The 16,795-nt window shown below is 30.8% G+C and overlaps 1 protein-coding gene across 1 annotated transcript in view; it reads right to left on the reverse strand.

The window, feature by feature from the left end:
- LOC134725763 (uncharacterized) overlaps positions 1-16,385 on the reverse strand; it is a 67,073-nt gene extending 50,688 nt beyond the window's left edge. Inside the window, exon 1 of the mRNA XM_063589891.1 lies at positions 16,264-16,385. Within this exon, the coding sequence (XP_063445961.1) occupies positions 16,264-16,300 (37 nt within the window). The 5' untranslated portion in view covers positions 16,301-16,385. The remainder of the gene's footprint in view (positions 1-16,263) is intronic.
- Between the last annotated feature and the right edge of the window lie 410 nt (positions 16,386-16,795).

Genomic DNA, 16,795 nt, shown 5'->3' on the forward strand with positions numbered 1-16,795 from the left:
ATAGCAAAAAACAACAGCTGATTTACAGACTTGGAACCGGCACATACAGAATATTGTAACACGCTCTCTGCTTCAGAAGGGTCTGTTCTAAGCCAAGAATATGGCACTCGTTACCGATTCGTTCAGTTGGTTTTATTAGTCTTTTAGTTCCATTTTTTTCAGGTTATCTTGACTACTTTCTTTCTTTTTTAATTAACATTAAACATGTTGAAATTCGGTATTTTTTCATTGTAGTGTTTAATATTTGTTAATATTACAAGTTAATGTTCATTGTTTCTTTTTTATTATCATTAAAAAAAATTAACCATAGTAATATATAGCAACAGGGAAAACATGCTGGTGAAAAAGAAAATACCAAAAATACCGAGCATCGAGGAAATCTCAAAACGGAAAGTCCCCAATTAAATGGCAAAATCAAAAGCTCAAAAACTTCAAACGAATGCATAACAACTGTCATATTTCTGAAGTTATACATGTATTTTCCATGTAGAAAATGCTGTGGTGAATTGCAAGCTTTGTTCGATAATTTTGCGGGTTATCTTAAATAAAGACAATAGTAGCATACCGATGTTCGCTAGTCATAAATTATTCCAAACAGGAACAAATCCGGCCACAAACCAAAACAGAAGGAAACACATCAACTGTTCGAAGCTAATAACGAAACAACAGAAACACTCATAAATTACTTAAATTTTTACTAAATTCTTTCATGGATACAAGTATTTGGCTGTACCTGTAAAAAAAAACTTATTTAAAATGGTATTTTACATCCTAATTTTGATGGTAATTTTGTACTTTAATCGCAGAAATCAATATGTGGTCCGTGTTAACTCATCAAACCTTTAAACAAACTTATAAGTAAGGGTTATCGTACCGATATTGTAATTAGATCTCTGAATATAGTTTACATTGGCACTAATATCAATTTTATCATTAGCAAATTAAAACATAACTAAATTGTACCTTCTTTTGAGGCGGGATGGAAAGAGACACACACACGTTAAATTTTATCTCTTAAGAGTAAGCTCCTACTACCTGTCGACACATTTATTTTTGGCATTGCACAAGTCATGCCTTTTCTGACTGTTCGTGACGTTAACATACTAAATCCCTGGAATGTGTTTTAGTTGATTTTAGTCTCTGATGCATGATTTTTTTATAAATTGTTTTTGGCTTTTAACTAGCTGTCAGTAACTGCGAGTACTCTCAAATCGTACTTTCTTGTTAATTTGACCTGCTATTTGTAATGCGTTTTTTTGTTATTTTATATTAATATAGATCTTGTCTATATACCAGCTTTGATTATTTGGAATATCTACTAATTTTCACTTCTTTGTCTAATTTTCACTTCTTTGTACTACATTTGTATGAACATCAAGATTATTCTCCTTAAATCGGTACAGGGAAGTTTTATCAAGCTCTAATTGTAAAGTTTTAATGTTGATATTCACCCCATATGTATCTAGTATTAAATTAGGTATTTATATGGAAGCACTTTCTTTGTATTACTAATTATATACAAAGAAGTAGTACACCCAAAACGACAAAAGTGATTTTTCATTCACCTGTATATATTATGAAAATCGTTTTTTTTTTTTTCAAAAGTGAGGTGTTAAATATTTCGCGGTGGTGTCTTGCCATGGCTTTGATTGGACTTGTGTGTTTGCGTTTTGGCCTTGAATGTTTGTCCTTAATATTTTTATTAACTATGTATTTGCATTCAGATATCGCAGATCATATTTTTTCGTTCATAGTGAGTTTGCATCGATCTTTGCATCGGAACTAAACACATTTATTCAAAAAACAGTTGTTGGCATGACACGGGTTATGTTCTTCTCATATATGGTATGATGGTATGATGCTAAACACCTACCGGGAAGGATTATGCCTGATATTCATATGATGAAATCATAATCTTTCAATCAGTTTAATTGAAGTCTGGAGCTGGCATGTCAGTTAACTGCTATTAGTCTGTTGTTGTTTATGTATAATTGTCATTTTGTTTATTTTCTTTGGTTACATCTTCTGACATCAGACTCGGACTTCTCTTAAATTGAATTTTAAATGTACGTATTTTTATGCATTTACTTTTCTACATTGACTAGAGGCATAGGGGGAGGGTTGAGATCTCATAAACATGTTTAACCCCGCCGCATTTTTGCGCCTGTCCGAAGTCATGAGCCTCTGGTCTTTGTTAGTCTTGTATTATTTTAATTTTAGTTTCTTGTGTACACTTTGGAAATTAGTATGGCGTTCATTATCACTGAACTAGTATATATTTGTTTAGGGGGCAGCTGAAGGACACCTCCGGGTGCGGGAATTTCTCGTTACATTGAAGACATGTTGGTGACCTTCCGCTGTTGTTTTTTCTATGGTCGGGTTGTTGTCTCTTTGATAAATTCCCCATTTCCATTCTCAATTTTAGTATTTACGTTTTTTGATTGAGTTAAAGGGAAACTTCGCAAAAACAACCAAAATTGATATTATGTCCATTCTGTATAAAAATGCTCAAATTCATAAATATCAAAGTTTTATTCTGCAAGATAAGAGATCACCATCGATTTTAAAATTTAGAAAATCAATTCTCTGCATGCCGCCATTTGCACATTTCTTCCAATTAGAACCACGATATGTCTATAAACCACATAGGACCAAAACTATAGTAATCTGATGTAGTCGTAATTGCGTGTCGATATATTGTCAATGATATCGCACGGTTGTTTTATTTGACTAACTAACTTGATACGGAAAATGATATTATTTCTTAAATAACAATGGTTTGTCGTTTTAAAACTGTTTTATAGGAATAAGGTAAAAAGTCAAAGTTCGAAGTCATAAATCATCATAAATAAGTGTTCCGTGAAAATTGTTTTCGAAAATCTATTTTTTTTCATAATTCTTTTATGTAATAAACTTATTTAAATAAATTCCGACCTTCCCATATCTGATCATCAGCATGGCTAAATATATTAATCCCAAAGGTTTTGTGAGGTGACATATCCAGGTATTCAAGCGATTTCCTGTCGGGCTTGCCAGTTCATGCATCATTTCACTTCGGGGGGTATTGATCTGTGTACACGGCCGATAACTTGTAACTTTTCATTTTGAACTAAAAGTGTATAATATACATCTCTGTCTTGCGTGTCCGATAATGATATACTTATCATTACTAAACTCATACGCTTGTTTTTGAATTACATTTCTAGTGTACCGAATATGATTTATAAAAATCAAAATAATTCCAAAAAAAAAGATTTGACCAATTAAAAATCTATTCACACATTTTTTTCCGAGGGTAAGTTTGGGAAAATGTAAGTATATACTTGTTGTCAATATACTTGTTGACGAAGGACAGTTTGAAACATACAAGAAATATTGATTCAACAAAAATGTACGCACTTGTCGATCATTCGTTCCTACGCCTGGGTAGAGATTACGGAACTATAGATAATCGCAATTTAAAATACAAACATGTATGAACATAATAAAGAAACATACACATAAAAAAGAAGATGTGGTATGATTGCCAATGAGACAAATGTCCACAAGAGACATTAACAACTATAGGTCACCGTACGGCCTTTAACAATGAGCAAAGTCCATACCGCAGAGTCAGCTATTAAAGGCCCCGAAGGACAATTTAAAACAATCCAAACGAGAAAAGTAACGGCCTTATTTATATAAAAAAAAATGAACAAAAAACAAATATGCAACACATAAACAAACGACAACCACTGAATTACAGGCTCTTGACTTGGGACAAGCACACACATAAATAATGTGGCGGGGTTTAACATGTTAGCGGGATCCTAACCCTCCCCTAACCTGGGACAGTGGTATAACAGTACAACATAAGAACAAACTATGAAAATCAGTCAAAAAGGCTTAACTCATCAGATAGACAAAAATACAAGTGGACGTGGCCGGGTTTGTTTAAATTGGGGAAAACGTTTTGTAAATAGACTATGTCCCGTATGCCAACAGTATGTAATCATCGGATGTCGATGGACTATTTATTATACACCAAAAAAAGAAGAAGAATAGAACCAATTTGATTTAAATACAGGTCGATATCTAACTTGCTTTGGTCAGAGACATATATTTGTTGGACTCTGAACCGCGATGGTACTCCGAATCGCGATGGTTACACTGAGGTGCGATGGTTTGACGCTGAAGTACGTTTTTGATTACGATGAAGCGCGATGCTGGCTTTGTGACTCTATCTTGTTGATAGCTACGCCGAAGTACGAAGGTGATAACGCTGAAGTACGATGGTATACACAAACTAAATTTTCAAAGCTTTTCAGTCATGACATTAAGTTGGTTCTGTCTTTTATTCAAAACATTGTTGGTCAAATAGCTGAAGTATTATACGCGTTGAGATGAAAACTATTTTAATAAGGACATTCCCGATTATGTGTATTTTTTTTTCACACCTGAAAAGAATATTTGTTTGTAATTTTTCGATTCCATTTTAAGAAGATCCTTGAATTTCCTGTCAAATAGCTGAAGTATTTATGCGTTGTGGGATTTGAAATATTTTAATGAGAACATAAATTCCTGTTTATATATTTGCAATTTGAAATGATCCGTTTCAAATATTCAAGGTTACCGATTCTAATTGAAAATTTTATAATGTTTTATTCATACACTCGTGTTAAGAAGGCTTTTATTATTTATAAATTTATTTGATTAGATTTATTCAGTATTTCATCGTTATAAAATTAATCAGCGTTTATACAGACAAGCCCAAATCATCCAAATAATATAATCTATATGTAATAATCCCTGCCTACCTCACCGAGATTAAATGCCAAGCGGTATACATATTTCAGGTACTAACTAAGTCATTAAATGAATAATAGATTATTATAGAAGGTCGACGTACTTTAACCTATAATGGTTTACTTTTTAAATTGTTATTTGGATGAGAGTTGTCTCATTGGCACTCACACCACATCTTCCTATATCTATATACAATAATTAATCATAAATACGCATAGATTTAAAAACCAAAGTCTCTTTATTCGTACATATTCTGATAGTATTCCGCTTTGATAGAATTATCTTCTGATAGTTTTCGATATTAATAAATACATAACTTTCAAAAGTCAAAATTTAGGTGTTCTCGTACATTTGTCTGCCTAAAAGGACGACCAAAATGCTATGATTAAGCTATTTCTAAATTCCACTCTTTTATGAGACATAAATAAAGGACAAGAGATGCATATCATTTCATTCTGACACATAAATTTAGTTTCCCGACTTTAACTAAATTGTTTATTTCTAAGTAAATCTACTTAATATTTGAATTCAAATAAATAATAACACCAAATATAATGAAATAATTCCACGGCGATCTATTTTTATTTGTCACCAACTTAAATATGTATTTTAAATGCAACCTCTATTGGCCTGGTTAAATACCGAAGTGCAAATAACAATTCACCATTAAACAAGCCTTCCACGAGTATTTCCACAGAACCGTGAATACACACATTGTATAATCCTAGTCGTAGCGGAGATAGTTACAACAAATGTAAAGGCCAATAAGAGTACATGAAAATATTGTCTTTACAGACAAATGTACTTTGATTTGTTCACCTTATCAGTCCAAAAAAGTATTAATTAAAAAAAATACATATTTTTTTTTCTGTTGCGTACAACAATAAAGCGAATACATATATTCGTTTAACGTGGAAAATTTATCTCATAGATGTGTACAACTGCACGTCTGTGCGTATTATTGTTTATTAATTGGTGGTTATTAGATATATTATTATTCATCAGCGCGCTTACAATTACGTTAAAATATAATTAAAAACCAAGACTTTTAATGATGTTTTTTAAATCCCGGCATGCAAAAACCAGGAAAAAACGTCACGACCTACAGAAAGTAGTTAAATTTTTTTCATGAAATATTTAATTTCTTCTTTATTATGGGTATAACTACACATATACAAGTACAAAATCGGGAATTTTCCATTTAAGACTTCCAGTTGAAATTTTATCGTGTGTTTTTCTATGTTGTGATGTTATTCTTTTGTTTCAGAAAAAGGGAGAAGGTTTGGTACCATTAAAACGTTTAATCCCGCTGCAAATGTTTGCACCTGTCCTAAGTCAGGAATCTGATGTACAGTAGTTGTCGTTTGTTTATGTAATTTATACATGTTTCTCGTTTCTCGTTTTTTTATATAGATTAGACCGTTGGTTTTCCCGTTTGAATGGTTTAACATTAGTAATGTTGGGGCACTTTATAGCTTGTTATTTGGTGTGAGCCAAGGCTCCGTGTTGAAGACCGTACATTGACCTATAATGGTTTACTTTATAAATTATTATTTGGATGGAGAGTTGTCTCATTGGCACTGACACCACATCTTCCTATATCAATATACGGTTATAATATGATAACCGATAAGTAAACAGTAAAATTCAGAATAAACCAAACTGGAAATTTAAAACGGAAAGTCCTTTATCAAATGACAAAATCAAAAGCTATAACACATTTTAGCTATTATAGAGATACTTTTTATACCAATAATTGTAAAACCTTTTGTTAATGATTGTGAGAATTGCACGTCTGCCGTAAAAATTAACACGCCGGATTTATCTGATGCTTTTTAATATCTATAACTTAAAAATTATTAAATGCAAGAATCCTTAATTGCACTTCACTTCTCTTTTATTGAATTGATAACTACCATACACTAAGTTTTTGTTTTAATTTTGCATAATTCGTTTTGAGGATAAACAAAAGTTTCGAGGGATTACCGATTGGGACAGATTTACCAACAAACTGACCTGTAGAAAAAACCTTTAAATCTAATAGATCCCAGCAAAATCATTCGTTCTTTCAATGCAAACTTTAGTGAATCACATGGCTTCCATGTATTTGCATTGCACACATGAATATATATATATATATATATAGATCGCAGTAGTTATAACTTAGTTTTTGATATACGCAATGAAGTAGTTTCCGAAACATGATCTGTCAAATTACAAACAAAGAAAAAGTATACTTATTATTAATAATAATAATAATAATAATAAATTCTTTATTTAACGAAGGTAACTCATTTAACATACAATTGTTAATCTCACATAAGGCCTTCACGTTCCAATCCAATTTTGCTTTACACTTACAGTTAATAAAAACTAGTTAATGGAATATTCGACTAATAAATAATGTCTACTACTAAAGAAGTCATAAACAGTCAGAGATAAGCCTGATTTTGTGCAATGTCAAAAAAGTATAATGATGGAATGAAGTGCCGTGAATGTTCATACTGTATAACAATAATTCTTTTATGTTTAAATTTATAGAAAACAAAATCAATTCATGTAAAAATAAACAAATATTCAAAGATATAATTACATAGTTAAATTGGTATCCGTTAAGAATAAGTGTATTTACGATTGGGTTAGCTTACACCGATCTATATTTACATCTGTTAGAACTTCAACCAAATTTTGTAGCAGCCCATATTTTCACAGGATGACAATTAACTAATTATTTCTTAGCTTTGTTTACTTCATGGATATTCCAACAAAGTGTGTTGCCTACGCACAGTTTTCATCTGGAAATTAATTTTTGTTGACTTCTTTTTTAGTGGTTACTATAATAGATTATGATGACAAGTGTATTTATTATTTTGTTGATTATATATAATTTATAATTTATTTATATATATATGTTCCTACTTTGTGATATCAAATCATTTAATTTAAACTAATTAATTTCATAGATCGAAAATATAAGAAATTTGATTTCTTATATAGACGACAAAAGTTGAAAAAGGACGATACACAATTAGTGTAAAACACTATATAAAGGCAACAGTATTTTACCGCTGTTCAAAAGTCATACTTAAAAAAGTAATCCAGGTTACGAACTAAAACCGAGGGGAAAACTACTAGAATTCCCTGACCAGTGCTCGATAACCTGCTTCAGAAATGTTTTTTTTAATAAAATAAAACACTTTGGAATTAAAATATTTATTGTATTTATACCTTAATACGGGCTTAAATGGAAGTCCCTTATCAAATGGCAAATACAAAGCTCTAACACATCAAACGAATGATTTAAATTCTGGTTCTGAGGAATAGATGAGTATAAAACCCTAAGTTAAGACTGTTAATGGAAAGATCATCATCTATATATCTGAATGTGAAAATAAATACCCTGGCTTCTTTAAACTTCTTGTGTTGACTTAAGGCATCTCTTAACGTATGCTCATATGGAATTAGTTTGGCAATATACACACCTTAGAAAGAGCCGAAATAAGCATCACAAATTAGTAAAACTAACATAAAGGAAAGAATAATCGCCTTTTTGCGTTAACATTCGTGTTAATTTGTCGTTTTAAAACTAAACAAAATCTATTTTAGATAAGGACAATTATCGCTATTTTACGAAATTTTAATTTAATCTTTCTCATTGATAATTTCCTTTCTTAGCGGAGTCGAGTGATATGAAAAAAGATCGCTAGAATCTGAGGGAGCACGTGACGTTGTCAATGAAATTGACATAATATGAACAATGTCGTCAGAGATAAAATAAGATAAACACATTATCATTGGTCATCTTAATTCGATTGGTTTTCCCTTTTTTGCCTTACCGACTTAAGCAAGAAAATCAATTTCGTTCAGATGATCAACAATAATCTATAAATATTGCTGAAGTATATTGTGCTATTAAAACGATCTCAACAAGATATCAGGCTATCAATTTTGTACATCAGATACTTTTTTTTTGTCTAGAGTCTTCTCAGTGGCGTTCAGATACAAAGAGGATCGGGAGATCCCAGAGGGACTTTCAAATTCATAGATCGAAAATAAACTGACACTACCATTGCTAAAAAAAGAAAAATGCAAGCAAACAAATGATAGTATACAACATAGAAAACTGAAAACTAAGCATGCTATTCAGATGACAATTGTAAATTTTGTCTGGCTTTCAAAAAACAAAATTAGAAATACAATAATTGACTTATACAAAAAATGATCAATATCCATCATCACAGTTTATATGTATAAAGAAAATCGATTTGAGAGTCACTGATGAGTATTATGTAGACGAAACACGCGTCTGGCGTACTAAATTATAAACCTGGTTACTTAGATATATACTATATACTATGAAGGTGATAAGTGATGTACTTTACCCAGGTGACGAGTGAGATATAATATGCAGGGGAAGAATGACATATTATATAAAAATGACGAGTAAAATATAATATATAGGTGACAAAAGATTACATATATAGGTGAAGAGTGACACATAATATTTAGGTGACGTGTGACCTTAGTATATAAGTGACTATTGACCTCTTATTTATATATGACGAGTTATACTTTATATATACGGGGAAAAGTTATGATATATGAAATATATGTGAGGAGTGACATAGACTATAAAGGTGACGAATGACATATTATATATAGATGACTCGTGACATATACTATATAAATGACATATGCCATATATAAAACATAAAAATGTATGTGTTCTAGCACCCATTCAATATCAACAAAGATCTTCAAGAAATTTCATCCTTCAGAAAATTTGTTGACGTTTATCAGAATTAACATTAATTCCGAGAAATTTGTTAAAAATTAGAGGAAACTAAGTCTTTTAATTGTTTAAAGAACACTTGAAGGTACAGTTTGCAAAAATATTATTTAAGAAGCTCATTTGTGTACTTTAATTTGTTCTTCTTTTTTTTAATGGCTTTGCTTCTTCTGTTCAGATCTGACGGGATTTGAAAAAGACCATATCGAAATACTTAGGCTACAAATATGCATATTCACAGGACGCAACCGTTTATTGAAGGAATATTCTTTGTTTTGTGTTTGTTGCTTTTTATGTACATATGGAATGATAATATTTGTCCTGACTGAATTGTCATGCTGCAAACATGCGAAACTGAATTGTTATAAGATACTTATTGCCTCCAATATTTACACATCTTTCAATGTATATCGAAGATTGACGTTATACTAGAGACAATGTTTATTGATGGTACATCTTGTAGAGTTTCTAAATCATTCTTTCTTTGGTCAGACTCAGAGCAACGATGTGTTTATCTTGTAATGTCTTCTTAGTTTTATTTATTCATAATGTTAGCATACCCGGGTAAATCTTTAAATGGATTATAAAAAATGGTAATCAAATAGTTATTAGTAAAGCATAAGTTCTTTCGATGTTTGAAACTTTATAAAATAAATAAAATAAAGACGTGGAAACAATATTAAACAAATAATAAGGTGTGAACATTTATAAAGGTACTAAAGTATAACAATTTATTGTTTTTTTATCTTCATTTAGAGCAGTCAAAATTTCAGATAGTTTATCAATATTTGTTTTTAAAATTAAAAAAGTAAATAGGGCGAAAGTTTTAAAAAAAAATCAATATTCGTCGGTACAATTTAAGTACATATCGTAAAAATTTTGTCTAACTTATAAAAACTCTCCATTTAAGAAATTTATTTGAAAATAGTTATATAAGAACTTTTAGGTATAGTAAAGTCAATGAAACAAAAATGGGTTTGTAATAACATGAAAAATACGACGGGTGCCACATAAGGAGTAGGATCTGCTTACCCTTCCGGAGCACCTGAGAACAACCCCAGTTAATGGTGGGGTTCGTGTAACTTTATCTTTTTCTTCTGTGTAGTGTCTTGTGTACTATTATTTGTCTGTTTGTCTTTGTTTATTTCAGCATTGGTGTTGTCAGTTTATTTTTGATCTATGTGTTTGACTGTCCCTCTGGTATCTTTCGCCCCTCTTTTATTCATACGAATGGTTTAATCATAGACTGGGCGTTATATTTAACGTTTACATGGTATGACATGTTTTATATCGGAAAATTTTATACATTATGGGTTTGATTAAAAGTGTAATGGCCAAACATTGACTCATAGCTTCTTTAATCTGCGTCATTTGTATACTTAGTGAAACTATCCAAAAATGCCTTAAGCCCACGTTTTCCTGATAATATTTTTATATAAATAAGGTCCACTTTTTCCTGCTATTTTTTTTTTATATAAATAAGGTCGTTAGTTTTCTTGTTTGAATTGTTTTACATTGTCATATCGGGGCCTTTAATAGCTGACTATGCGGTAAGGACTTTGCTCATTGTTGAAGGCCATACGATAACCTATAGTTGTGTATGTCTGTGTCGTTTTAAACTGTTGTGGACAGTTGTCAAATTGGAAATCATACTGCATCTTCTTTTTTTTATAAGGAGGGATGAAAGTTACCAAAGAGACAGTCAAACTCATAGAAGGAAAATAAACTGACAACGCCATGGCTAAAAGAGAAAAAGACAAACAGACAAATACTAGTCCAAAAATCCCAACATATAAAACTAAAGTCTAAGCGACACCAACCCCACCAAAAACTGGGGATGATTTCAGGTGCTCTCTAGAAGGGTACAGAGATCGTCTTCCACATTGGCACCCGTTGTGATGTTATGTATTCAATGGGATAGATTCGATCAACATAGGTCCCAAATTTTGAGTTATTTTAGTGAAATAGCATCTATATAGTGGAAAGTAAAGTTTAAGGGTATTGCTTACTTTTTATCTTTCTGCATAAGAAGTTCCTGTATGAAGTCAGCCTCATAATAATAAAGACGAAACAAGTCCGCAAGAAAAGAGGCATAACTGGTCCCCATTTGAGTTCAGACAGTTTGTTGTAAAACATGTCCTCCAAATGTAACAAAAATGTTGTCAATCAAGAATTCAAGCATCTTAATAATGTCGGTTTCAGAGAATCTTTTGAATCAGAGTGATTCTTTACAAGGTACGATGAATCACTCCCTAAGACTAGTGTAACTACGTTTGCGTTTCGTTCTTATGACACAAAGCCATACTAAGTCTTTCAATTTGTCTTTAAGGTTGGAATGAGAAATACTTGTGTAAAGTGTAGAAAAGTCAAACGTTTTAATACTATTGCAAGATGAAAGAGTCTTAAATTATATGTACTCATAAAGATCTTTGGAATTTTGTAGTATTCACATCTGATTCACACAACCCCCAGAATCGGCAATTGCACAATATCTTTGAAACCCGACTTTGATTGCTGGTAAAAGACATGCTAATCATTTAGAAAGACGTTTCGGGAAGCAATTTGAAGAACCAGCTATATACCATTGGGACACTTATGTATTTTAGGTATCCAATACAGTGATGAAAGACATATTTCTTAATCTTTGGTTGAAATTCTAAAGGAACATAGAACAGACCTATGTTTACCTAGGATTTCCTCTCTAGTGCGTGTCGTGAGGGTACATGTTGAGTTTCCAATTGTATTGTCAATACCTAATTCATTTATCAAGCAGTTTGTGTAATAAGATGTACACAAAAAACAATTTTGTTTGTGGCTTTATCTACAAGGACAACAACATATTTGTCATTGACGGAGGACAAGTGTTTTACAACAATTGAGTGTTTAAGATCGACGTAGTATTGGTATTGAAAGACCCATTTAATTTTTTTTTAATTCTGCTTCGTATCAACGACCTCACAGTTTTTATCCATTCGGTAAGAATATCTTAGTTGAGTTTAACAGACTAAAAAAAAAAATTATAATGAAACATAACAAAAGCAAGTAAGATGAATCGACTAAAAGGAGAAAAGGAAGATCAAAACTAATAATAAGCGGAAAGAATATTTGACAATAGCATGACCAAAAAAAGACGACAAGAATAAGTACAGTCTACAATGAAAATAAGACTTAAATAACTTTTATAAAACAATCATACATTTATATAGTTTTAATGAAGATATCAGAATTTTAGTTCATTATATCAGGCGCTAGTTTGTCTTTGAAGATTTTGAGGCGATCGAAGCAGTTGAAAGACCAAATTTATACTGAGGTACATAACGACGTAAAACCAAAGATTTTGAAAATTGTGCTTAATATAAATCACACGTTCAAAAAATGAGCGTTAAACCAACCCAAGGATTTTCTTTTTAATAGGCCGGTATAGCCCTGTTCTCCACCTCAGTGTAATTAAGATTTGGTGTGTTTGCTGATGTTATTATACATCATTTACTGAAGTTTCTATTAGTTTTCAGATTGAATATATAATATTTCATTAGCAGGATATATACCGAAAATGACCACACCCACGATACTTCATGACTAATGTTCTGGGAATTCTACCAGGAACAAAACGTATACTAGGAGCAGCATTGACTGAGCGATAATTAAACTCAACATAAAATAAAAGGACTTATAATTTTTTTACCAACTATAGCGCTTCATTTCAAATTAAGTTCATTCACTGTAGTTGAATGAAAACAGTTGCAAGACAACATCAATGAAAAAAGTTTAAGTGTTATAAAAACGTTAAATACCTTAAAGTTTTCCAGATAAATCAGATATAAATAATCTCTATAGTATGTTTTTTTTTTATGCCGTACACTTTGAGAAATGCGAACAGTTATTATGTAAAAGGTACAATGTTTAAGAGCCCGTGTTATATAAATCATATAACTTGTGTGTGTGACAGTTTGTAACAGTTAAATAAATGCTTTCATTGATTCTCAATGCTCTTTAACTGCGTACATTGTGTGACCTTTTTATGTATAACTATTCGAGAGTCATAACCAAACCGCGCATATGGCTAACATAATTTAAGTTCAGGTATTTCATATGAATACGAACAGCGTTTTAAGCAATATGACAATCGTTCTGTGATATTTCATTTATTTCGACATCTTCATTTATAACCGCGCTGAAGTACGTTCATAATTCATTTTTTTTTGTCATTAAAGTGAGAGGGTAAGCGCCATAGAATTAGGTTTAATCCAACATTTTCTACATTTGAAAATGCCTGTGCCAAGTCAGGAATATGACAGTTCTTATCCATTGGTTTTTGATGCGTTTTGTTATTTGATTTTTCCATGAGATTATGGAGTTTCCAAATTGATTTTCCACTAAGTTCAGTATTTTCGTCAAAATCTAATAATGAATAATGAAATAGGTCATTATTCACTATTTAACAATAAGTGATGAATAATGAATAATGAAATAAATTATGTTTCAGTATTTAAGTTGAAAGGTGAATGATGAAATAAATAAAATATTTGTTGACTGTGACAAGTACCTTATCCCGTATTTCTGAATTCGTCATTTTAGTGTTACATGTATCTAACAAATTTTCAAACCAATATAAGAAAAAAATCAAAACACTCTATGGCACTTTTATCTTTACAAATAAATTAATTTTGGAAGGATAAACAAGTGGGTTCATTAACTATTTTTATCAGAAATTCCTTGGTTTAATGTTTGAGTACAAAAACATATATAAAAATGGAAATATTATGTGGTGTTCTTTTTTTTATTTTACCTGGACTGGTTCGCTGGTAATAGGTATTACTTGTCGTTTGGGACGTTATGACATTCAGAGGGGTACGGAGGACCTAAACGCCAAAATATGTGTGAAAATTAAGAAATTTTCAATTTTGAATAATGAAATGGATATTTTAAATAATGAAATGGATTGTTTGAATAATTGAATAGCCTGCTGCGACCCCTCAGTCCTTTTATACAGATATATCTTATACCTCATTCAAAAAGCTGATCAATAAAGAAACAAGAGACATAAAAATAATAAGTTCCGCAATGCCAATTATAGAGGTTACCCAGTACCTAAATGCCAAAGTCGAGTGAAAATTAAGTAATAGCAATCGAAATAAGCTATTTTTTATGTTCACTCGTATTTCGATATTAAGTTCCTACGTGACTTCCCTAATAGACGTCGCGGAACAAATTGACTATTTACTTTTTGTTCAAATATTGATAAGCTTTCGAATGAGATATAAGGTATCTCTTCTTTTAGGGGCTGAAAGGTCCATACCATTATTCAAATTTAATACTTTAATTTCGCGCGTATTTTGTCATTTAGGTCATCTTTAACCTGTCTAATAGTTATTGCGGCACATATTAGTTAAAACCATTATGGTCCTCCATCAATAAACTTTCAAATGGTGTATACATTTTCTGTAATAAGAGGCTGGTGGGTCGCAAATCCCATTTCAATTTTTCAAAAAAAGCTTTTTCTTTATGTGCACGCGTATTTTGACATTTACGTCCCCTGTTACTTCTCTAATAGATGTTGCGGAATAAATTAACTATATAACGTTTCTTCCTATACTGATAAGCTCTTGAATGAGGTATAAGGTATATCTGTAATTACTAAATTAGGGTATAAAGCAGTCCATTCCATTATTCAAAATAAGCTATTTCTTTGTATGCACGCCTATCTCTTCATTAAGTTCCTCCGTTAGATATAACACAGAGAGATGTGTTAACTTTATGCAGCCAATAGTAATGCAATTATTTTTTCATGCGTTTTACAGTTGATTAAGATTATATTAATCTTATTATACGAATTTATCACCTTCCTCGTATAGTTTATAACTCCAATCTCCAGGGATATGGTGGACTTTTTTTTTAATTTAAAAGGAGTACATTACTGGAAAAATTTCAAAAATGCGTTCATATATTTAGAAATTCATGAATAAAGTTATCAAATATTTGATACGTGACTTAAATTTTTAGATTACATTTAACACGCATTTAGATTATTTCATTTTCAAATTTGTTCCTTCATTAAGACCTGTAGTAATTAAACTTGACCGACACTATGACGTTCGGTACATCTATTGTGCTAACTATAATAAAATAAGCAGTATTTATAATTATTTTTTTGAGATTGTCTTATCTTATTTGAATTTTGATATTTAAATTTTTTTCTATATCTTATCACATTCTCGTGGATTGTTTCAATTTATAAGTAGTTGAAAAATCTGTCGTATAAAGATTTGCCGTAAAAAATAATTCATCCTTTTTATTCATGTATGCAGTTTAGTGATTATCAAAGTTTATTCCATATTTGAATTTTTGACTTTTTTTTTCTTTGTGATTTGGATTTGGAAGAAAAAGAAATATGCACTGTGTTGAACGACACCGGCTTTTTGCTGTAACTTTGTGGTAAAATGTTTGATATACAATTGAATTTGATAAATATTTGACATCATTTACATTGTTTTCTCTTCGAAAATGTAGAGAAAAAAACAATAACCTATTTTGTTTAGGTAAAATGTGGTTTAATTTACTTTTGAAAAACTGATATTCACTTTTCAGAAGTCAATTAAACCGATTATGAACTCATTAAAAAACAGTAATCATAAGTCGTCTATTTCATCCTCGTTATTAATGTCCAAATTATTATGTTACAAACTCACCTGTCAGAAGAGATAGTATTAAAATGATTTTCCTCATTTTAAATCTTCAATTTAATTCCATGTGTAGCTTTACTGAAACTCACATATTTCTTCTCTTACTAGATGTATCAGGGATAGTTATTCGTATGCAGTGAATATTGAAGTACACTTCCCATTTAATTTCATAAATGAATATTGAATTTTTAGGTGATCCAATAGCTCTCTCGTGTAATTGATTATTAAACTATTAAAGTATTGAAAGAAAAATTACCAATAAGGAAGCATACTGTTTTAAATATAATTCAAATTTTCGTTCTTTTGAAATTTCGTAAAAACATAATTATACTGGGTTGTAAGCTTTTTTTCATATTTGCACATTTTTACATTTTTACATTTCATATTTCCTTACATCAAAAACTTCGATATAATGATTTCCTAAAGCTTATTTTTTCAGTAATTCAGAACTTTTCAGTGTATACTTTGACTGAACTTAATACAGTAGAACTTAAACATTTCAATGGTTACAACTTTTTGATTTGTTGTTATCAACGCT

This window comes from Mytilus trossulus, chromosome 7 (assembly GCF_036588685.1).
Source record: "Mytilus trossulus isolate FHL-02 chromosome 7, PNRI_Mtr1.1.1.hap1, whole genome shotgun sequence".
In the NCBI taxonomy this organism is placed as follows: Eukaryota; Metazoa; Mollusca; class Bivalvia; order Mytilida; family Mytilidae; genus Mytilus; species Mytilus trossulus.